The following is a 25077-nucleotide window of genomic DNA, read 5'->3' on the forward strand; positions in this document are numbered from 1 at the left end:
GGGATCTCATGATTTTCAATAAGCCTGATGTCCCTTTTCTCCAAACTCGCCCTGTTTTCCCTTGATGTGTCGATACAAATCCCAAAACTTAAAACAAACAATTGGCTAAAGAATATTATAGGAAATAAAAATTGCCAAAATCAAGTTGAGAGAGAAAAGAAATGGTTTAAGAAAACTGATACCAACACACCCCTTTGTAGCACAAAGAAGATGTAATGAACTGATACCAACACACCATTGTATTAGACATAAATATACTTCAACAAGAGAGAATCATTACATCATAACCATGAAAATATAAATGAAAGGTGTAGTAATATTGCACTCATCCGGTAACAGTAATCCCCCTCCGATAACAATATCGATCCTCTCTCCGTTTCTCTCTCTCTACAAATATAAATGAAAAATATAATATTGAAATGAATGCAAGCTAATAGAAAGATGGCAAGAGAAACAACATTTTCGGAGGAAGCGCTGGTGGAGGTCGGGCAGATGATATCATTCTACAGCAAGCAAAGTGAAAATACCAACGAGAGAGTCTCGGGCCGAAACCACGTTGGACGAGAAAAAACTGGATATGTATTCCCACTGCAGAACAAATAGATAGAACATCCAGGATCCAGAGTAGTAAAATTTTATAACAAATTGAATTGTCTGGCATGACAAAAAAGTAAATTAAGCCGTTCTCGAAGGCCATGTTGCTTGGGCGGACATAATTATTCCCACAATCACTCCAAACAACCCAAGTGCACTACCAAAGATTTCAATCACAAGAATCTTCACAAAAAGTGATGAGTTCTGGGCATCAGACAACGCACAGCTGCTTCCAATTATTCCCACACACAACCTGTTGCCAAACAGAAGAAAATAGATACAGACAATAAGAGATGAAAAAATGGAGAAAAGGATTATCATATGTTCATTATGAGATTTTAATGTAAACTAAGTAGCTGGTGGAAAAGTACCCGCAGACGAGGTTTGCAAAGCCCACAATAATCCCAGAGGCAAATATTGCATATCCTGCCCTAAGAGACTCAGGCGCGTATATCTTAGATGATGGAACACTCTCCAATTTTGTTTGCAGGATAATTGCCACAATAACGCCATATATAGCTACGGCTTCACAGAAGATTACACTGACAGCACAAAACCATTCAAATCAAATTACAATTTCAATCATCCAAAATTTATTATATTCAATGATCCATGAATGTTGACCAAAATTATTACAGAAAATGATGAAAGAATTTAAGAGAGAAAAACAAAAACCAAGGCATCATCATTGATGAATTTAACATTGTACTTTGTCTCCTCACTACTATGTCGTTCATATTTTTTATTTCTCTAGATGCCATTCATTAAAACAGTTTCCAAAATCTTCACAAAATTCTTACCTTGAAGCATGTCAATAACAAGCTTATTAGGAGACCAACCAAACTTGGGGTATTCAAATCTGAGAGAAAAAGATTAAAACAAAATGTGTGATCTCAGAATGTCTTTTAAAAAATGTGTGATTTCAGAATGTCTTTTCACATATATCATTTATTTCAACATGGGGACTGCATGATTCTTCTTTATATGTACAAATCTTTCCATACAAAACAATTCACCAATTACCGTACTGTTATCTCAAAGTATTTGATTGACTAAACTTATACAGTATTTTACAACAGATATGTGCACAAGAAGTTTGCAACAGATATGTGCACAAAAAGTTTACTCACGACCTGTCATGCCATGACTGTCAATCTTCTTTCAAGTTTCCTAGTTTTCAAACTTCTGTTTCACATATATTTTCAGTCAATAAAATAGCAAATATAAAACTTTCATGTTGCTTACATGAAGTTACATCCAGATAAAATATGACAAGGAAAAGAAATGCACTGCCCTTATAGCAAAATAAATATTAAATAGTAGCATGTCAAACAACATCCTTACTATAAAGATCATATTCGTCCGTTCCCATAGTTTTCTTTCTCACATTTTAAAATCATTTGAAGAATCAGAGAATATTAAACAAGTGTAGAGCACAAACATAGACTAACACTAAAGGAGAAAAATACAAAATAAGGAGATCATTTAGATTTGTATAAGAAAGTTTTTGTGATTGCTTCAGCATCCTGAATGTCATTCTCACAGTAATATTAGAAGCTTCCTTTTTGTTTAAGTTATACAAAGTAGGATGCCTGTCTTCTCTCAAGAAGGCTTTTATTGGAAAGTCTAACTGGTGAAAATCCAAGGTTTGGTTTGGTTTCCTCATTATATCACCATGAACGTGAGTGCACAAAAACTTAAAAACATGCCCAAGGAAATCTTTTCAGTCTTTTTGTTTTCTTTTCATATGGGTTTCTTGAAAGGATGCCCCATCCTTCATTGCAATATTTGTTATCTATTATTTTCTAATAAAATTCTTTGGTTTTGTTAGATGTGTGTGTGTAGTCCACATTAAACATTAGAAAATGCAGAAGAGAATTAACTCAACTTGTATATTTAAGGAAAAGAAGCAGATGTGTTTCAAATTTAGATACATAATATAGGACACATACGTTAAAATGGATTAAGTCCAAGACTCCCAGCTAGTTTAGGTTTGAGAAGATTTTACTTGTCCATGCATGTATGAACATCGGCTTATCTGTATATTATTTCCCAATTCTTCAGATTTCCGGTTTTTCACTCTCTTGCTTCCAAAAGGCTTAGGAGTTTAAGCAATAAATTAGACGAAAACAAACCTCAAGCCACCCTCTATGAATTGAAATTATTGCATTCTTGTCACTTGCTCTGCTCAAGTTCAAGTTCTCCATTCCTTGTCATTGCAAGGATTCTATATTGCACGGACTCTTCAAAAGTAGGTGAACTGCCCATGTTGGAAACACTACACTCGAACATGCGCCCAAAAATCATATCCAATGATTCTATTTTTTAAATATATTTTTGCTCGAGTGAAACACCTATATTAAACACCACGTAACATGAAGATATAAATTTACTCTAAATAAAATGAAAATATTAGATAATATGAATATTTATCCGTGTCCATGTAACTACTTGAGTAATTGATATTTTGGTTACTACCCACATCCGACACACGCATCAAGTCCTTAAGGAAGGAATTTTACAAAGGTAGGGCAATATAATGTATACCTCAAATCAATTTGGAGAAAATAAGTTGCATCAATTTAAGACTACAAATTTGCTATCAAGGTACACTGTTGAGCTTGAATAAGAACATTTTTATATAATTGGACTTTTAGAAATTAATTCTCGTTCAATTGTAACACATGGCTTATAAGATCCTATTAATTGCATTAAATCGGACTAATCACTGAATAATCTACACCCAAAAATCAAACTGAGCAATTCAATACACAAACGCTTAGAATCAAATTGAAGAATTTAGAGAAAACCAAAGCTAGGGTTTTTTTGTTTGTACCTAATGAGATTCTTGGAAGTGATACGTGGAGCTTTGATTGCCGCACCAATCAAACTACTTCCTGTTATATAAATCCCCCTAACATAGATAGATTCAAGAAAATCAAAAGGTATAAGAAATAAAAAGCAATAACAAATATATGTATATTTATATGTATATGTGAATATACCAAGCAGCGCCTAGAACAGAGACGCCGATGGCTATGGCGATACCAACGGCAGAGAAGGTGTAAGGAGAGATCTGCACCATTGCGCGAGACCACGAGCTCGATGCTCCCACCATTGTCGAAGTCGACATCGATTTAGTTTTGGTACTTTCTCCTCAGTTCTCTGTCAGGGAGGTCTGATATCAATACGATGATCCAGAACGGTAAATAAATATATATAAATTAAATGAATAAAATGAATATGACATAGAGAGAAACAGGGTGTGTTTTGTGGCACGTGCCCTCCGCGTGCAATGTGACCACGACCACACTTAGATAATGAGCCTAATTTGTTCCAATTTTTATTTTTATTTTTATTTTTGTAACACATGTCACAAAAATATTAGTCGTACTATTGTTATTGTTATTTTTATTATTATTATAATACATGAATTCCTATATAATTTGAAAGTGCTTAACCATTTGAGATATATATATATATATATATATATATATATATATATATATAGATTTTGATTATAAAATTGAATGGCTAAAACTGAAGTTCATGTGATCATATTTTATAAGTTTGGTAAGAACTTAATTTTTTAGTTTTACTTTCAATTCACAAAATTCCATGTAGTATATAAAATCAGATTAACATCTTTAAAAAAATTAATAATTTTGTATAATTTAAACACGGGTACACTTACTCAGGAATTAGACACTATACTAATTAGGACATTAAGTAATGTCCGAAATTTGGCAAATATTTTACTTGGTTAAGAAAAAATCTCACTTTACATTCCATTATCCATTTCTTTGATTACTATAAATTTTGGAATAGCATATGAAGTAATTCAGTTGCATCCTCTATATCTTTTGCACAAATTCTCATAGAGAAACAAAGGCAAATCCAGAATTGTCAATGGGGCTAATATTGAACATAAATTTAATTACATAATTTCATAAGCAATTTTTTTTTGAATAGGTTAAAAGGGGCTAATACTACTATTAATTTTTTTAAAAAAAAAAAAGTTGGCTAAACATACTATACTAATTTTTTTTTTTTTTTTTTTTTTTTGGGGCTCAAGCCCACCCAACCCCCCTCTGTGTCCACCACTAATGATTCATGTAAATGTCATTTTCCCTAAAAAAAAACCCATCCCACGAGTCATGAAAATGTCATTCACCCATTAAACAAGGGTTGTTTTTTTGTTTCTGTTACTGTTAATATATACTCACCATTATTCGTGTAAAACCAAAAACAACACAAACAACATTAGAACTCTCCTAAAACGTCTCTGCAATGGCTGAGGTTTCATTCCTCTGCAAACAAACCGTGGTCAGCACCAAGCCGGTGCAGCCCGGTAAATTCTACCCTCTATCGGTTCTTGACCGTGTGATGGAACGGAACCACCTCCGCGTGGTGTACTATTACCGGACTCCGATGAGGAGGGAGGCCGGAGAATTGACTAGGAAGCTTATGGAGTCTCTCTCGGAATTGCTTTCCTGCTTTCCAATGGTGATCGGTAGGTTGGAGCAGAGCGAGGAAGGACATTGGAGGATCAAGTGCAACGACGCGGGAGTGAGAATGGTGGACGCGAGGGCGAGAGGGAGTGTGGAGGAGTGGTTGAGGAGTGTGGATAGAGAGAAGGAGCTTAAGCTTGTTCATTGGGAGGACATGTTTCACAAGCCCTATTTTTGGTCTACCTTTTATCTTCAGGTAAAATAATATTCACTTGGAAGTTCTAAATTTTGATCACCAACTTCTTGTAAGAAAATGAATAATGAAGATATTGTAGGGTAAGATTGGTGACTAAACCAAATCATGGTGAATGAAATTAGTTTAAGGTTAGATTAATTAAACCGCGTCAATTGTAGTATTACTCGTTGAGAAAGTCACAATGATTAAGTTGTTGTGGTAGAGTCCACAACTATGTGAGACAGTTGATTAATTAAGCGGTGTCAATTGTAGTATTATTCGTTGAGAAAGCCATGATGACTCAACTGTTGCAATAGACTCCACAAATTATGTGACACAGTCGATTACTGCTTAGTAGTTGTCAATTGTAACATTACTAGTGGAGAAAGTTAAGATGACCTTAATTTAAGGTATAGTAATTGTAATACTTGCATGGTTAACATTGTGGCACCAATTAATACATGGTTAACAAATGGGCATTTTTATATTTTAATAGATGCTTAATTGGTGCAACACAAATGGACATGTAAGGAAAAATTCCAAAAATTTGCAAGCAATTCAGAAAAAAAATTAATGATTTTCTATCAACTAAAGCATGTCCCCAAATTAATTGATTTTTCATGATTTTCTATACTTTGTTTTCCATTACAGCTCACTGAATTTGAAGAAGGCGGACTAGCAATTGGTTTGAGCTGCACACATCTCCTCTCTGATCCCATTTGTGCAACTATGTTTATCAAGGCGTGGGCGGACAAAACCCTAGGCGGCAACATGGTTACTCCTCCACTATTTCACCCACTGCCACCACGAAGACCGGGCAATAGGAACATCAACCACCAGCCCTACACACACCTAATCACCTACTACAAGTCCTATTTTGACAAACCAGCTCCAACCATAAACGTGCCACGATCAACTGTAACGCTGACATTTACTAGCGAAATGGTGCAAGCCTGCATGGCAATGGCTAGAAACCCTAGGGCACCGGATGGCTCAACCCCATCGCCTTTTGAGGCTCTAGCTGCACTATTTTGGATATGCATAGGCAATGTGAAGGGAATGAAAAGTGGCCTAACCAACATGTCTATATGCTTAGACATGAGAAAGGTGTTAGGGTTAGACAAAGGCTTCTTTGGAAACTGCATGGTTTATAACAAGGTCCATGGTGAGGTTTTGGAAGGAAACCAGTTATCAAAAGCCAGTATGGCTATAAGAGAAGTGGTGAGGAAGATGGACTATGATGGGGTCATGGACTTGATCGAGTGGATGGAGCGCGACGATCACCTGTCTCCTCCATTGATGAATGGTTGTGATCTCATTTGTGCTAATCTAGAAGGCGTTGATTCATATTCAGCTATGTTTGAAGATGGTTTCAGTCCAATTCGCGCCTCGTATTATATTGAGCCGGAGATTGGAGAAGGTCAGGTGTTGATTCTTCCATCATCACCACTTGAGGGACCATATAGTAGGGTGGTTATGGTTACACTTTCAAAGGATGAAGTTGTGAAGCTGTGTGAAAATGCTCTGATCCTTCATTTTTCTCCAAATATTTCAATGGGACTCAACAAAAACTGTACTTAGTTTAGGGTTTGCACCTTGATACTGCAAGGCCATGCTTCCAATTAATAACAAAGCCTAAATAAAAATGTAACAAAAAAGAAAAATAAAAGGATAATGGATAGAAGGTTCTAACCTACTTACCCAAAATATATACATGGATAGAAAGTTTTTCAGTTGAATTTCAAAAGACTATACCGTATTTATATTCATACCATATCATTATTATGTTTGCTCCTATTTAAATGATCTAATTATAAATATGATCAAAGAAAAAGCGTTTAATTGGTCCACTCCATTAGGCTTCATAAGCACTTGACCAGCCACCACTTGTAGGCCCGACATTGAGGCCTCCTTGAAGGTGGGCCACTGTTGGCAGTTTTGGGTCTCACTATATCAAATTGGGCAGCCCAGCCCGGCTAATTTATGTCTACTAATTCTGTGAATTACAAAATATTAAATAATCTGTAATCAAGGTAAGACATCATTACGTTTTTTCTTTTTTTTAAAGAAATGGTTACTATTGTAAGTCTAACTGAAAAAATCAATTTTTTTATTTTTTTATTTTTTTGTGTGCATAAACGCATTTTAAAAATTGTAAAAAAACAAGCAAAGTCAACAATATAGGTATAATGTCAGAGATCCCAGTATATAGACACAAACTTTTCTGTCTTCACCTCGCTTGAACTACTTCACCTCCAGAAATAGAATCAACAAGATCTCCTAAAAAATTGGTCATGACGCATAGAGTGACAGAAATTTTGGTCATCGGTTAAATATAAGAATGTATTAATTGGTGCCACGATTACTCATGGGCAAAGAAGAAAACAAGAAAAAAAAAGAATGAGAAAGTTATGGGCACGATAAAGATAGGTCAAATGTGATATCAAACTAACTTTTCATGATCAATACCAACGTTACACAAGCATCATCATCATATATGAAGCATCTCAAACCAAGCAAAGTACATCCCTAGCATAAAAGGTATTTACTCTTTTCGGACAAGAATGGGTTAGTGATTAGTTATTAGAAGAAAGATGGAAGGTGCAAAGTTAGAACACGAACTTTCAAACACAAAAAATAATCTAATCACTCGAACAACATGACACTTACAAAAAATATTTAGTTTGACTAGCCAAAAAAAAAAAAAAAAAAACAACAACAACAACAACACAACAACAACAACAGGGTTAGATCCTTTTCATCAACTTCACCAACTATCAACACTTTTACAACCCACATTGCCATTTATCTACAATTCAGGGTTTTGGGTATTATCATGATTGTCTGTTTGGAGTTGTAACTTTGCCACCTTTTTAAATAAAAGCCAAAAATATTCACTAATGAGGCTTCAAAGTGGACTGAAATTTCTTTCCTCAAAAATCAACTACGAATTCATTTCTATTAGATTCACAATAATGCATATGATCGTAAGTCATGATAAGAAGAAATGACAGCTCTCATAATATTCAAACTCTTTGTTTTCACGTTTGGCAGTCAAAATATTTTATCAATTGAGAAGGAAGCTAGGAAAGTAGGTGATAACTTTTGGACCAAAATGACCTTAGATTATTTTAAAATTAATGAATCGAGCCATAATGGAAATAAGTTATATCCATATTATTTCATATTACAACTAATATTCTTTTTATTTTTCATTTCTTGAGGGTAGAATGGTATATTCGATGTATGTTAACCACGCTTTAATGGGGTATATTTCCTTGGAACATAAAAGACTATGATTTTACCTCATTTTTGTGAGAATTTCATATCAGGCTCCATTTGTTTGTTTTCTAATGTTTAGTTGTCGTAAAATATTTATAAAGAAAAAAATATATTAAAACTTAACAAAAATAACTTATTCATCAATTTTTGACAAGTTATTTTACATATCTCACCCGATGAATTTGATCTCAACCTCAACCTAAACCTTTGTCAAAAACCGAAAAATAAAAAATATATATTTTATATAAAATATATATATATTTTACATCGAAACAAATAGAGCCTAGTCCAATTATTTAAGAAATTTGATTGATAATCTACCCACATGTCAAGTCAATTAGCATATCAATCCATATTTATATAACTAATTAACGTATTTAAAAAGATGAAATAGACAAATCCACTTATGGTATCATGTCATGTTCGAAGACCTCGGAAAAAAGTTAAATAAATGTGTATCTATGATCAATCATTGACAATATATACATTATTAAAAATTGTAAAAAATAGGACATACATTTATAGTTGTAATCTATATGAAAAATAACATTAGCTTAAACTTTTGCAGAAAAAAAGAAAAGAAAAAAATGTTTATGAAAAATAACATAGAAATGATGTCATATTTTATATCCATTTTACTCACAAAGGGTAAGTTATGATGATTCAATTAAATTATTGAAATATGTACTCAAAGTTATATATGTTGATATTTGTTTGTTTCTTCATGATCAATCATTGACCATATTTTATAGTTTATGCATATAGAAAATTTAAATAACTTTTTTTTAGGAGTTAAGTGACTAATATCGTTAGGTCACTGATTCATTGGTAAATAACAAATATATTTTTATATATTTTTATGTTAACTTTTATTATTATTATTATTATTATTATTGTACTTTTAAAACAATTAGTAATATATTTGTATATATATTATAGCATATTTATCATAAAGAATGTACCCTTTCACCTAAATATTGATTTATTTTAGCTAGTGACATTGAACAAAGTTATATGACTATAGTATTTTAAAGATAGTCCACAGTACCTCGAGACCTAAAATATTGATTTCCAATTTTCGAGAGTTTGAGCTACTTGAGAGTAGAGAGCATCCTACAATTCATGAGTCAGGCACATGTTTCCAAAGTTGATTTCTTTTGCTTTTATTTATTTTATATATATAAAAAAGTTTAAACAAACAAGAAGACCATGTATGTGTGTGTGTGGGTGTGTGTGTGTGTGCACAGTCTGGACTCTGGACCATACTAAGAAGCTTAGATGGCCATCTAAGAATCAGCCTTTGCTTGGCAACATTTAAGGTAAATTACTCGTACATTCACAAAAATGTCGACTATGGTACTCGATCACCTCACCTTTAAAGGAAAGAGATTATACCGACTGAAATAATGATCAACGGTTGGCAAAATTTGCTTAGTTTTTTTATTTATTTAAATTTTTTTAAAGTAATTCTCACAAATTCATAAATGTTGATTATGGTACTCAATCCCTCACCTCTCTTTCCAGAAAGAAGAGACTGGACTAATGGTCCAATAATTACTTCGCAAAACTTGCTTAGTTTTTTTTAACTCACTCATCTAAAAACATCAAATTCAATAATATTAACTAATTGCCTAATACAAACACAAGGGAATCAATTGCTTTTTCTAATACATAATCTTTTGTCCTCTCCAGTCTTTTCAAACGTAATTTAGTGTTGGCCATTTATATTGATCATGGTGTTATATTTACATTATATATATATATTTGTTTGGTAAATTAATTTACATTATAAATTGGGCCAAGGCATTGAAAGAAATAAGTTATTGCTTCCACATGGCCTTGTAAAGCTAAGAGACTGAAAACATCCTAGTTTCTTCCTTCACTTGGTAGTCTTAGGGGTATTTCTTTCCGATTGAAGGTTCGAGTCTCCAATAGGACAATAATGCGTGTGTAATTAACCTACCAAAAAAAAAAAATTGAATTTGCTACTATATATATACATAATACTTACAATTTACTTAATCGATCACCACACTTTGTAATGGGGATGGTTGAAATCTCTCAATCTGCTTTGAAGCAACATTCAAATCATGTACTCTGATTTAAATATGTGGATGGGCATTGGGTACTATAAATTAATTTGCACAATCAATTAGTTTCTTTGATATGATTTAAAATAAGTGGGAGTCCAAAGGATTTGGTGTGTTTTTTATACACCTTTTTGAGAAAGAGGTGTATTGACATGAACTGTGTCACACACACTCCACTGATGCAAGCAGACAATATGATCAGTCCAAAAATGGGAATCATTATATAATGAAACAAAACTTAAGATGTCACTCTTATTAACTAATTGCTTATAAAGAAGGATTTGGTTAAAAGGTGGAAGTGTGACATTGTACCGTACCATTATGTAGTCTATGAGAAGTCCGACATTATTTGGGAGAGAAGTTATTGATACTTACATATGTGTGGACACTCTCTAAATATGTATACATATTTTTAAAAGCTGTGAGCATAAAAAGTATGCTACTATTTTGAAAATCGTGAGTACAAAGAGTCTGCAAAACAGACAATATCTATACATTATAAGAATGTCATAACAAGCATATAACACGTGTACGTAGGCTACTTTTATAAGAAACTGCAAATATGGCACATTAAAATTTTTGAAATTTAATTTATAGGATAAATGTCCAGGTTGATCTATGTAATAAATAAAAAGCTCATAGAAAATGATCACTACATTCAAATATTCTTTGGACAAAAAAATGTCTCATTGTGGATGGAATTTGTCATCAAGAAATTACAAGAATCTTGTCCTTGAAAATGATGTGATCCAATTGCTGAACATCTTCAACTAGACTTATTTTAATTTTTATTTTATTTTATGGTTTAGACATTCATGTCACTGTATGTTGAAATAGGATTAAATAGCAAAAATGTTGCCATTAGAGCATTTTTAGTGAACAACATACTTTATTTTGCAAGAGATTCCTTCTAAGTCATTTTTGGCACTAACCCAACACAAAATAGTATTCCCATTTCCAAACTTGGTCCTATCTTCAACTTGCAATGATTTATATCATCCCAACAACAACATCACGTATAACCAATATATATATATATATATATAAAGAAAACAGTTGGACAATCTACACTAATTTTCTATATTTAATAGGACTATTTATTTCAACAATTCATGTTACAAACAAATATAGCACATAATTATAGTGTGGAGCAAGAAGTAAAATAATACTTACTTTTCCTACAATGCGAATCTGTCAAATAAAAGAACAACCTAAATGTCAGCATTTCATGCATTTTAATAAGGTCATGATTCTAGAGAACCATATATTTTATATCATATTTTGATCATACATATGAGGTCAGAGTTATAGTGGATTTGTATCATATTACAATGCTGAATATAAAATTCAAGTTTTTTAATGGTTTCATCAGTTCTTTGAGCATCAAATGAGGTGAATCACAGTCCGAGACAGCTCTTGTGGTCTAACATACACAACTTAGATGCATGTACCCTAATTGAATAGTGTTTTTGCATCGAAAATAAAGTTGACTATGGACCGACAGATCTTCCCCGGATCCATGGGGATTTCGTACACATGGGACATATGATCGTAGCCTGTTCTGATCCCTAATTAGGTCGGGTTAGGGTTGGACTTAATTCGCCTAATTTTATCGAAACGATAACCAGATGTTAGCTGAAAATCTATACGACATAACTAAAACGTTTAATTTGACCATTTGATTGGCCGTTTAGTATATACTTTTTTTGGATAGGTAAGTATACTCACACACAGGTTCTAACTGGGGGCTAATCTTCATGTCAATGACAATCATCCATGCATGTTATGCTAATCTCTTATACACTCGATCTGTCATCCTTAGACATCAAACATGGCATATAAAAATTTAAAATAAGCATCTTATATGTTGTAACCAAGTGTGGTCTTGAAAACTGTGAGAAAGACTACTCATTTATGGGTATGCTTTTATTTAAAGAAACATTATTTAAATAGAAGGCCAGACTAAATGTGCATAAATTCAAAGATGTGCATGAATGACACTTTTGAATTAATCTCACAGTGATGACTGATAATCATTATGTTCCGAGAAAAAAGGGTAACTACTTTTGTAAAGATATAATGTTATTTAACTTATTTTCACGCTTAAAAATCATCTGTCGAGGTGGCCAGCCTCCTTGAATTCTACGTAAGGCAAAACAATTCCGTAATGTTATTAGAGAGACTTGAATTCTCTACCTTTTATTTTCACATGAGATGAAATATATCCAGATTAAATGCCTTGGATCAAGTACTGGTGTATTTAGAAGAAATTTCACAAGAAAAGGATCTGATGCTTGGTTCTTACGGCAATCTAGTCACTCATCTCCTCATCTTTTCATCATTCTTTAGCAAAATCATAACCCTGTATATTAAAACAAAAAATAAGTCATTAACTGCTGTTTAAACTTTCCAAAAAAAGGTTGTCAACTGCTTTTGGTGATGCAATTGCATGCGTCAGTTGATTTTTGTTAACGTGGGGTCAATACGTGCGAGTAACACCTGTACAAACTATATGCTTAATACAAAATAAAAATAAAAATTTTACACGTTTTTTCCTCGCAAATAATTCCAACAATATGTTTGGAATACCTAAACCTTTCATCTTATTTGAAAGGAGATGAGATATCACTAGACAACAGGTCAAGTGATTAAAAAAAACACAAGTACTCAAATGGTTAAAATAAAATAAAAAATTATACAAGGTACCAAGAATTATCAATTGCCAAAAAAAAATTACTATGTGGAAATGCTGGGAAAGTGAAATGTACTGAGGGCTGAAGCAAGCAGAGATATCTTTGGCACTATGATACTAGGATTTCTGGAGCAACTATCAAAGCACTAAAAACAACTTTTTTACTTCTCTGTGTAAACGGTAATATTGTATTGAGTAAAAAAACAGAAGAAGAAGAAGAAGAAGTTAATATTTGAAAATTTTCACACTTCTTTCCCAAGAATGGACAGGAAAATGCCGGGAAAGTAAAATGTGTTGGGGCTGCGGTAAGCACAGACATCTTTAGCAATTTTTTATTGGGATTTCTTGTCTAACAAACAACTTCTAGTCAAATTATCAAAGCATTAAAAACAACTTTTCTTTATTAAATTTGGAGTAACCAAAAGTCCACAAGGACTTGGCACCTATATGACAGATATATTTGTTTATTCCTAGAAGCTCAACACCTCTTGCCTGTCAAAGAGACCACCTGAGCTTGTTTTTGCTAAAAGGGTCAGATGAGATCTGGAGCATCAAACACAATAATCAAATATATCACTCAGAGCCATATATAAGTTGTATATTGTTTTGAATGAGAGTAATGATACGCTAGCAAAACCAAACAACCGATTTAGAAGGCCGATGCATTCCCAACCTTCTGATGCATTCTTATGGAACTCACACGGGTCCTACTTTAATGCATCCTAAGGCTGAAAAAGTATCGAGTTTTGGTTGTCTGGTTATGAGAGAATCATTTTCCTTTGAATTAAAGGAATCTATCATAGTCAGGCCATTATGGGATATGAATGGTTTGGAGGGAATATCTTTTTGAAATCCTTGGTTGTAATGGACAATCTCTAGCATACATATTTATGCATGCTCACAGCAGACAAATCTGACTTGGGACCTTTGACAATAAAACATTTAATTTAATTCTTTTTCTTTCTGACTTTTTCTTTAAAAAAAACTAAACTAATTCCTTTGTTGAGGACTAGGATTCTGCTGCACTAAAGGACGAAATATTGGTTTCATGCTATGCTCAAGAAGAAGATGAAGAGAAAGAGCAATACACACTCATCAAAAGAGGAAGGAAAAAAGAAGGAAAAAAAAGAAATGATAATACACATTAATAACTTGCAAATATGCTCAATGAGACAAGACTAGCACTGGACAATTGTACACATGCACATTATTTTATCATGTTCAACCTTAGTATGAAATTTTTTGCATTGAAACAAACTAGATCAAGCTTTTTCTCCGAATGCAATTTATAAGATTGACGCCAAGAGCTGTACTCTAATGATACTTCCTCATATTTCAAAGTGAAAGGTCAAGGGTTGAAATCCGGTAAGAACAATATGAACATGTGAATTTCAACCAAGGAGAAATAAAAAATAAAAAAATAAAAAAATAAAAAATAAAAAAAAATGAAGACAGAAAGAAGATTGAAGTTGTTTCTAGCAAAAGAAAGATGTTTTAAGTTTCTAGACAGATAGAAAAGAAAGTCATCTACCACTGAATCACAAATGTTGCACAAGCTTCTACTCTCATTTAATTTTATGTTGAAATCTTACACTTCAATTAGGATTATGATATTGGACAGAGCAAATCCCAAGTAATCAGTAGTAAAGTATGACTTGCATGTGTATATAATGGCAAACACCTCTAGATATTTGATTATTTGGGAATAGTACATCATTAAATAACCCTCACTCCTGGATTTAGGGACAAATATTAAAGAAACTGTCATTTCATTTCTCTGTTCTGTTATTCTCTCTCTGTCAATTTGTGGAATCTTTCATTTCTTTTTTAATTTATTGATTATTTAAATTATTATATGAAAGTTGGCAGTTAAACAGCCAATCATAGCCCTTTTTTGGAGCCTTTGGACAGTTCAGAATTAAGGACAAAAGGGAGTTGATGCTAATCGTATTGTATAGTGTTTTTAAACATTATTTGATATGATGAAACCAAATTGAAGTTGTGTTTGGTAGGTGATAGTTGCTGTTGTACCTGTTCTGGTTCTGCTAAAAATGGTAATTTTCACAATAATTGCTTGAAAAAGTTGAACACGTTCCAAATTATTTGTGAAAAATGTGCACCCTTGCGAAGATGGTCATTTTGATTTGAAATAAGAGGAGAAAACTAACAAATGTACGTTTATACGTTGATTTTCATTAGATGTGAGCTGATCTACGTGTTCAATATCGAGAATTTAACATATTTATGTAGTTATTGCATTGTCAATTCAAAGTTGTTGCATTCACGATGTAAAGTTGATGCATTAGGCACAGGACAAAAATGTCACAGAGAGGATAGGATCACGGTTCTAGTTGAACTTTATAGATTGATTCTTTTTTTTTTTGGAAGGTTCTATAGAGGGTTTCAAATGCACTTATGGTGGAGGAATGAGTGAATTTAAATTGTTATACCTAGACATAAATAGTTGGCATCATAAGTGCAAGTTTATGGAGTCCCCATAGCCAGAGTCAATTATTTTAGTCTTTTTTTTTATGTTTCCATGAAGTGCAATTACATCAACCCTTACATCAACCAACAATAAAGCATTTTAAAGTTGACCCTTTGTACTTTACATGTTATGTATATATAACCCTCTCTCCTATCAAAATTCCTCAAAAGTACCAAGTCCCTTCAAAAACCAACTACAGATGAAACAGAGAAAGAGACATACATTATTGTTTCTCTCTGCTTCTAAAATAAACACTTAGAAGAGAGAGAGAGAGAGAGAGAGAGAGAGAGAGAGAGTAGAAATTCAAGAATTTAAGTTTCTTTGCAGCAGGAAACTTGGAGGGAATTTACTGTGCTTTGGTTGATTAACCTCTGCAGCTCTGTGCAATAACAATGGACAGTGGTAGAATCAGTAGTGCACGTTTAAGTAGTTCTAATATATGGAGGAACAATGCCATGGAAATATTTTCGAGGTCTTCTCGGGAAGAAGATGATGAAGAAGCTCTGAAATGGGCTGCTATTGAGAAACTACCAACGTATCTACGTATACAGAGAGGTATACTGACTGAAGAAGAAGGCCAACCAAGAGAAATTGATATAAAGAGTCTTGGACTACTTGATAAAAAGAATCTGTTAGAGAGGCTTGTGAAAATTGCAGAGGAAGATAATGAGAGGTTCTTGTTGAAGCTCAAGGAACGCATTGAACGGTAATCTCACAAAAAACACACACTCTTGCATCATTAGACTCTGCACTGATCTACATGTTCAATATCTTTTCCCCCTGAAGCATCCTTTAATGATTTATTTATGTTGGTTTTTCGTGTTTTTGAAAATGCAGAGTTGGAATTAATCTTCCAACTATTGAAGTGCGGTTTGAGCATTTAAATGTTGACGTGGAAGCTTATGTTGGCGGTAGAGCATTGCCTACTTTATTCAACTTCACGATTGGTATGCTAGAGGTAATTCATCTTTTAACTAAATACAAACATTTATTTACATGATTTATGCTAGCGATTTTCATTTAAAATTTAGACTCACCCTTCAATTTATCTCTTTAAAGGGGTTCGTGAATTATCTCCATATTCTTCCTAGTAGAAAGAAACCATTACCAATCCTTCATGATGTCAGTGGAATCATCAAGCCTGGCAGGTGGAGATCACAAGATACTACAATTGTGCATTTTGAACTCTCCTAGCTTCTTATTTCTCATTTTAATTAATAATTTTCCGCAGAATGGCATTGCTTTTAGGCCCACCAAGCTCAGGAAAAACCACACTGCTGTTAGCTCTGGCTGGAAAACTTGGTTCAGATCTAAAAGTAAGAAATATTGTAGCCCTTTTACTAATCCCAGATTTACTTCATCTGCAAATCTTTTATATGTGTGTGTGTGTATAATTTCAATAAGGCCCTTATGATCTTATATTGTTACATGCAAACTTATGAAACTATAGGTTTTGGGGAGAGTGACATACAACGGCCATGAAATGGATGAGTTTGTTCCACAGAGGACATCAGCTTATATAAGTCAATATGATCTTCATATAGGAGAAATGACTGTGAGAGAAACATTGGCTTTTTCAGCAAGATGTCAAGGGGTTGGTCCCCATTATGGTCAGTTAAATTGACATGAATTTTATTTTTTTTAAGAGTTAGTTCCAAGAATTCTATCGGGTTTGACATGGTTTGAATTTGCAAAATCTGCAGAAATGTTGGCAGAATTGTCAAGGAGGGAGAAGGAAGCAAACATAAAGCCAGATCCTGATCTTGATATATACATGAAGGTAAGGAAGTAGCTCAAGAACAACATATATATATATATATATTATTTGAATACAATTATGTGAGACTATAATTGTTTTAAGATAGATTTCTTGTTTTCACAATCTAATTGTGATCTTTATACTTCTATACATAAAGGCAGCATCACTAGAAGGCCAGGAGGCAAGTGTTGTCACAGATTATGTTCTTAAGGTGCTAACTTGAACTTCATCTAAGCTAATGTGAAGATTTTGTGAAACAATTGGAGAATCTGATCTATATCCTTTCTGATTTTCAAAATGCATAGATTTTAGGTCTGGAAGTTTGCGCTGATACAATCGTGGGTGATGAAATGCTACGAGGAATTTCTGGCGGACAAAAAAAGCGAGTCACAACAGGTAAAAGCATGAAACAGCTCAGAGTACTCCAACAACTAAATTTAGCCCTTTTGAAGATAGTTATTTGTGCCATTCTTGAATTTTGAGTTATTCAAGATGCACATAATAGTTCCAGAATCCTGAAAAATGTTACTATATACTTGAGTTATTCTTTTGAATTTTCTGATCGAATATGATACAGGGGAGATGCTGGTTGGACCAGCCAGAGCACTTTTTATGGATGAGATATCAACTGGTTTGGATAGTTCTACAACTTTTCAAATTGTGAATTCAATCAGGCAATCCATTCACATCCTTCAAGGAACTGCTCTTATCTCTCTTCTCCAGCCAGCTCCAGAAACTTATGACCTATTTGACGACATAATTCTCCTCTCAGATGGGCAAATTGTATATCAAGGTCCCCGTGAAAATGTGCTAGAGTTCTTTGAATACATGGGCTTCAAATGTCCTGAGAGGAAAGGAGTCGCTGACTTTTTACAAGAAGTAATTCTAGCTTTAGAAATTAATTTTTTCCTCGACTTCTGCTATGCAGTAAAATATACTAGACTTGATTTTAAATTTCTTTTGGTGGGCATCTATATAGGTTACATCAAGGAAAGATCAAGAGCAGTATTGGGCACACAAAGATGATCCTTATAATTTTGTTACTGTCAAGGAATTTGCGGAAGCATTTCAATCATTTCATATTGGCCGGAAACTAGGCGATGAGCTTGCTGTTCCATTTGACAAAGCCAAGAGCCACCCTGCTTCTTTAACCACTGAGAAGTACGGTGTTAACAAGAAGGAATTGTTGAAAGCATGCATATCGAGAGAATACTTGCTTATGAAGAGGAACTCATTTGTCTACATATTCAAGATGACTCAAGTGAGTAGCAAGCAAAGCATTAATAATTTTCTATTTTAAATAAGGAAAATTTGAAATTATGAGTTGCCTAAACATCTTCAAATTGGCCAAACGAATTCAAACTAATCGGTGTACTCTTCATTCTCTCCACCTCAGCTTATTATGATGGCAATAATCACGATGACATTATTTTTGAGAACTGAGATGCCTAAGAAGACAACAGAAGATGGTGGAATTTACATGGGTGCTATATTCTTTGCTGTTATTATGATTATGTTTAATGGGTTCTCAGAGCTTGCATTGAGCATTATGAAACTTCCAGTCTTTTACAAGCAAAGAGACCTCCTCCTTTTTCCTGCTTGGGCATACTCTCTACCTACATGGATTCTCAAGATTCCAATCACATTTGTTGAAGTTGCTATTTGGGTTTTTATGACTTATTATGTCATGGGATTTGATCCAGATGTTGGAAGGTAATATAGCATCAAGCCTTTTAAATTGGTTTAGAATTTTTGGTTACCTAATCTGATGAATGTTCTTAATTGTAGGTTTTTCAAACAGTACCTTGTACTCCTATGCATTAATCAGATGGCTTCAGGACTTTTTCGATTCATTGGGGCGTTAGGAAGGAACATCATTGTTGCAAACACATGTGGCTCATTCGCGTTACTTGCAGTTCTTGTAATGGGTGGATTTATCTTGTCACGAGGTAAAGAAGTGTGAAACTAATAGAACCTATATATTTCTTTCTTGGTCATTATGCTGCTTAAAGTTAATTGTGAGTTGTGTGAACTGTTTTAACCCTCTCAGATGATGTAAAGAAATGGTGGATATGGGGATATTGGTTTTCACCTATGATGTATGGGCAGAATGCTATAGTTGTTAACGAATTCCTTGGGAAGAGTTGGAGTCATGTAAGCATCAGTTTCTTGAATTTGAACAAAAGAAAAGCAAAATGAATAACTTGGGAAAAAAGATTTTGAGGAACATAATCTAAACTTTGTGGAAAATTCTGTTTTGTAGGTTCCTCCTAATTCCACAGAATCATTAGGAGTAAAAGTCATGAAATCTCGTGGGGTTTTTCCAGAAGCGAACTGGTATTGGATTGGTGTAGGAGCTTTGACTGGATATGTTTTCCTTTTCAATTTCCTCTTCACTGTGGCTCTAACTTATCTTGACCGTAAGTAACCAACTAATTTGTCTTATGATTTTGGGACTTTGCTGTAAAACTCATCAAGTCTGATTGAAGTTACTTGGTGTTCAACTTGTCCTAATAATTGGGTGAATTTGCTGCAGCATTTGGGAAGCCTCAGGCAATTCTCTCTGAAGAAACCTTGGCAGAGAGAAGTGCTATCAAAACAGGAGAGTTGACTGAGCTATCATCAAGAGGAAAGAAGAGTTCTTCTGGTGGGTTATTAAGCTCCCAAGTTTGTGTTTCGGTTTCTAATTTATAGGGTTCTAGATTTACTATATTCAATTCGAATCATATCTGCAGAAAGGGGAAATGAAGTTCAAAAAAGTGCATCGTCAAGGTCAATGTCGTCGAGAGTGGGTAGCATTAGTGAAGCTTCGCAGAACAGGAAAAGGGGAATGGTTCTACCATTTGAACCCTTTTCCATCAGTTTTGATGATATTAGATATGCTGTAGATATGCCACAGGTATGTTTGAGCTCAGGTTCTGAACTTGCCAGTTTTGAATAATACTGTTCCAAATTTCAAAGAAATTTTGAATTATGTATGATAAAGAGCTGTCTTTATACTACTTGAGTTGCTTTCCTTGTTTTCACTCTCAAAATCCAAAGCTCTGTTTCTACTACTAAATTAACTATGTTCATAAAACCTAATATTCATTCAGATATTGGACAATAATTAAGAAATTTGACTGTGCTTTCAGGAAATGAAATCTCAAGGTATTAGTGAAGACCGGCTAGAACTTTTGAAAGGGGTGAGTGGTGCTTTCAGGCCAGGAGTTCTTACGGCTCTAATGGGTGTAAGTGGGGCTGGTAAAACCACTCTAATGGATGTCTTGGCCGGTAGGAAAACGGGTGGGTATATAGAGGGAAGGATCAGAATATCTGGGTACCCAAAAAAGCAAGAAACATTTGCCCGCATAGCAGGATATTGTGAGCAAACTGATATCCACTCTCCTCATGTCACAGTGCAAGAGTCCTTGCAATATTCTGCATGGCTACGGTTGCCCCCTGAAGTCAATTCTGAAACCAGAAAGGTGACTCCCAATCATAGAATTCCTAAATGATGTGTTTAGTCCAGGCAAATTAAATCATTGGCTGAAAATCTAACAAATTGATTGCAGATGTTCATCGAGGAGGTTATGGAGCTCGTGGAGCTGACTCCATTGAGGGAAGCACTTGTTGGATTGCCTGGAGTCAATGGTCTCTCAACTGAACAACGCAAGAGACTGACTATTGCAGTTGAGCTTGTGGCTAACCCATCTATAATATTTATGGATGAACCAACCTCAGGACTTGATGCCAGGGCGGCAGCAATTGTGATGAGAACAGTGAGAAACACAGTGGATACAGGAAGAACAGTGGTTTGCACCATCCACCAGCCAAGCATAGACATATTTGATGCTTTTGATGAGGTAGGTTGATATTTTTTCAAGATTAAGGAACTGGTAATATTTTTTTTTTTTGATTTCTAATGTTCAAAGAGAACTAATGTAGAACTATTTTGAACTGTAGTTGTTCCTTTTAAAACGAGGAGGTGAAGAAATATACGTTGGTCCCTTAGGCCGCCATTCCTCCCATTTGATCAAGTACTTTGAGGTAAGGCTATAATACATGAGATCACTTAAATTTCCTATATTTGCAGTTCTAACATATACAGCTCATGCTTCTTCAAGGGAATCGATGGAGTTAGTAAAATCAAAGATGGTTATAATCCAGCAACGTGGATGTTGGAAGTGACTTCTGCATCACAAGAAGCAGCCCTTGGGGTTAACTTTGCCGATTTGTACAAGAACTCAGAATTGTACAAGTAAGGGCGCACGTAACACTCTAGTTCAAATTTGTCAAAATACATTGAAATGAAAATGTCAAAATGTAAAATGAAAGTCACTGTTGAGGATCTAGCTATTAATATTCTATGGTGAATGATTCAGGAGAAATAAAGCATTGATCAAGGAACTTGATACACCTCCTCCAGGCTCCAAAGATCTATACTTTCCTACTAAATACTCGCAAACTCTAATAACTCAATGTATGGCCTGCCTATGGAAACAACATTGGTCATACTGGAGGAACCCGCCATACACTGCAGTGAGGCTCTTATTCACAACTTTCATAGCTGTAATGTTTGGGACAATATTCTGGGATATAGGCTCCGTAAGGTAAATATATGGAGAAAAGAAAATTTGAATTGTTTCCTGTGTTCAAAATTTTCTTTTGTATTCTTTTTCCATTATTAGTTCCCAATTTAATTTCAAGTTTATGGAATCCAGGAGAAGGCAACAAGATCTCTTTAATGCAATGGGTTCTATGTATGCTGCTGTTCTATTTATTGGTGTACAGAATGCTACATCGGTGCAGCCAGTAGTCGCTATTGAGAGAACAGTTTTTTACAGGGAAAGAGCAGCGGGAATGTATTCAGCTTTGCCATATGCCTTTGGACAGGTGAACTACTTATACTTTTATGTGAAAGTCATGAGGACAGAAATACATCTAGATATCTCTATGGATTCTCTATAATTAAGATGAGGAATTCGGGAATTACTGGTGATCTGAATTTACTGAAGAAAATATAATTAATAAGAAGTAGACAAGGCAATGGCAATGCACATCGATCACTTTGTGCTTACTCAAAGAGTAAAAGCATAAATGGAGATTTTTTTTTCAAGATTTTGAGAGATCATATGAATTTTGCCTCACCAAATCCTTTGTTATGCAGGTTGCAATTGAGCTCCCATACATTTTTGTTCAGACTGTTATCTATGGAGTCATAGTTTATGCCATGATCGGATTTGACTGGACAGTTACCAAGTTCTTTTGGTATCTGTTTTTCATGTACTTCACCTTCTTATACTTTACTTTCTATGGGATGATGACGGTGGCAGTTACTCCAAACCACAACATTGCTGCCATAGTTTCATCTGCTTTCTATGCAATATGGAACCTTTTCTCAGGATTTATAATTCCACGGACAGTAAGTTTTAATGATATTACTAATTCATTCCTGAGATGAGATCACAACTCACGAGGACTAAACGTTTTCCTTTTTTATTTTATGACAGAGGATTCCAGTTTGGTGGAGGTGGTATTATTGGATTTGTCCAGTCTCTTGGACTTTGTATGGATTAGTTGCTTCACAGTTTGGAGACATACAGGACAAGCTTGACACAGGAGAAACCGTAGAGCATTTTATAAGGAGTTATTTTGGGTACAGGCATGACTTCGTTGGATATGTTGGGATCATTATTGTTGGTATAGCTGTGCTATTTGGGTTCATCTATGCCTTTTCAATTAAGGCATTTAACTTCCAAAAAAGATAGTAGTGTTTCAACACAGGGATTTTCATTACATCAAGCTCTGATCTGATATGGGTGAATTTCCAAGCTACAAGATAGACGCATAGTACATTATAGAAGGTCCTATTGTCCCTTTTTTTTTTTTTTTTTTTTTTGGCCACTCACCCCACCCCACCCCTTTTCTCTTTTAGGTTTTGTGCTCTCTATAGCTAGTCAAATTTGTTCCATAAAACCACAAAACTTCTGAGTCCATGTATTCTACCCCATTTGTATGTAATCAAGTTTATACGAAGAAAATGAAAAAAAAAAAAAAAAAAAAAAAAAAAAAAGAAAAGAAAACAAATTTCTAGCAGTTACTATAACAGCCTCTCTTTTTTTTTTCTGAAAGGTAAAAAATTTGGACCATTTCTCAATTTGTGCGTGTCATCTTTGTGCAGGGGCCATGCTAATATTCTCTGTAGAGTTCCAATTTCGGACCATTTCTCGATTTCAAGCTACTGCTACTATAACAGCCTTGTCAAACTAGTTATGATGCATAAATTTTTTGAACATTCTGTTGAGTGGTTTCTTTGATTGCCTTCCTGACAGTAAGGATTAATTTGTTCAACTGATAAAAACAAAGCAATATTGTTAAAAGAGTACAGTAGCTAGAAATAAATCAAGGTTAGCACAAAATTTTTAGCATTGATATTATGTGTACATCAATTAGTAGTTTCACGAAATAGGTTAAGAATTATCAATAAGAAAAGTAAAATTTAAGAACACAGATAGAATTAAAGAACACAAAGCATCACAATTTGCAAGAACCAAAGCACAAACAATGCCATCAACAAACTGAAGCAGAATCAAAATAAAGTAAGTCTAAGAGACAAAATGTCAAACAAACAGCACGCGCAATTTATCTGTAGAGGGGGAATCCCATGAGAGTCAAATTCGAGTAATAATATCTCAAGAAACTACTAGATTCGGTGTGTGATTGGTATACGAGAAAAAAGAAAAATAAAGTTTTGCTCAAAACTTGAAGTATCACAATTGAATGGATATAAAATATATATATATATATATATATATATATACATACATAAAAGATTACCTTTTTGAGCAACGAAGAACTTTGATCAGAAGACAACACTGCCCAAGCAAGTTGGAGAAGAAAACCAAATCACCTACAGATACTGTGCTTTAACTACTATAGCTAAATCCATCTGGGTCATCTTTAGCTAACTGAGGACCGTTTTGAACTTTTGATGTCATTTGAATTCTTTTGTCACTTTCTTTCTTGACACGTACTCAACCCGTCTACAAGTCTTTACTGTTGCTTGATATGCTATCATTTTTAAGTTTAGCCGATAAAAATAGGCTAAATTATACAGACCTCCTTTATAAAATGCCATAATTTTAGGAACTTTCTTTTTTGTTTGAAAAATTATTCAAAATTAAACTAAACCTTTCCACCAAAAAAAAATTTGCAGACTAATACAATTGAAAAAGAGAGTTAAATAAATGAAATGCTAACCATAATTAAAAAAAGCAAGTGACATCCAGCCCAATGGTTAATTTTAGGCAAATCTTGGTCAACTGGGATCTCTTGCCAGATTGTTGTCCTCCCAAGACTTCCGGACTCTAATCTCACATACTCAGAGACCTTGGAAGGGTGTCGTAATTGAAACTGCAATAGAGATCTCTCCTATAGATAAAATTTCTTTTTAAAGGTAAATTATTTGTTTCATCCAAAGTTTTGAAAGAAATATTTCGGACCT

The 25077-nt window shown here is 34.1% G+C and overlaps 3 protein-coding genes and 1 non-coding gene across 15 annotated transcripts; 2 read left to right on the top strand and 2 right to left on the bottom strand.

The window, feature by feature from the left end:
• Window positions 1–221: 221 nt before the first annotated feature.
• Window positions 222–3813, bottom strand: LOC132284296 (V-type proton ATPase subunit c''1). The gene is made up of 4 exons (XM_059786388.1): window positions 3600–3813; window positions 3431–3508; window positions 966–1136; window positions 222–847 (listed from the first exon to the last, which is right to left on the bottom strand). Exons 1-4 carry the CDS (start codon window positions 3725–3727, stop codon window positions 676–678), a joined length of 549 nt encoding a protein of 182 aa, XP_059642371.1. The 5' UTR covers window positions 3728–3813; the 3' UTR covers window positions 222–675.
• Window positions 3814–4884: 1071 nt separating this feature from the next.
• On the top strand, window positions 4885–6861 carry LOC132281381 (protein ECERIFERUM 26-like). The gene is made up of 2 exons (XM_059783091.1): window positions 4885–5301; window positions 5932–6861. Exons 1-2 carry the CDS (start codon window positions 4885–4887, stop codon window positions 6859–6861), a joined length of 1347 nt encoding a protein of 448 aa, XP_059639074.1.
• A 9363-nt stretch (window positions 6862–16224) lies between these two features.
• On the top strand, window positions 16225–23809 carry LOC132286275 (pleiotropic drug resistance protein 1). Of its 12 annotated transcripts, none has more exons than XM_059788571.1 (24): window positions 16225–16538; window positions 16670–16790; window positions 16892–16980; window positions 17064–17148; window positions 17283–17442; window positions 17536–17612; window positions 17749–17802; window positions 17897–17987; window positions 18169–18470; window positions 18571–18852; window positions 18988–19304; window positions 19380–19540; window positions 19642–19745; window positions 19855–20011; window positions 20128–20238; window positions 20327–20490; window positions 20726–21058; window positions 21146–21436; window positions 21537–21620; window positions 21698–21831; window positions 21956–22183; window positions 22295–22466; window positions 22741–22995; window positions 23084–23809. In XM_059788571.1, exons 1-24 carry the CDS (start codon window positions 16225–16227, stop codon window positions 23339–23341), a joined length of 4344 nt encoding a protein of 1447 aa, XP_059644554.1. In that variant the 3' UTR covers window positions 23342–23809. The 12 variants fall into 12 exon arrangements, with proteins under 12 accessions (XP_059644554.1, XP_059644557.1, XP_059644558.1 ...); XM_059788574.1 differs by having other exon boundaries at window positions 16258–16538; window positions 20128–20242; window positions 20331–20490; XM_059788575.1 differs by having other exon boundaries at window positions 16258–16538; window positions 20128–20242; window positions 20352–20490.
• Window positions 23709–23811, bottom strand: LOC132287255 (U6 spliceosomal RNA). The gene has a single exon (XR_009472972.1). It is a non-coding gene; the product is annotated as a U6 spliceosomal RNA (small nuclear RNA).
• Window positions 23812–25077: the final 1266 nt, after the last annotated feature.

This window comes from Cornus florida, unplaced genomic scaffold, assembly GCF_030987335.1.
Source record: "Cornus florida cultivar Cherokee Brave unplaced genomic scaffold, ASM3098733v1 CherokeeBrave_3.0.0_Hap2_Chr11, whole genome shotgun sequence".
Taxonomy (NCBI): domain Eukaryota; kingdom Viridiplantae; phylum Streptophyta; class Magnoliopsida; order Cornales; family Cornaceae; genus Cornus; species Cornus florida.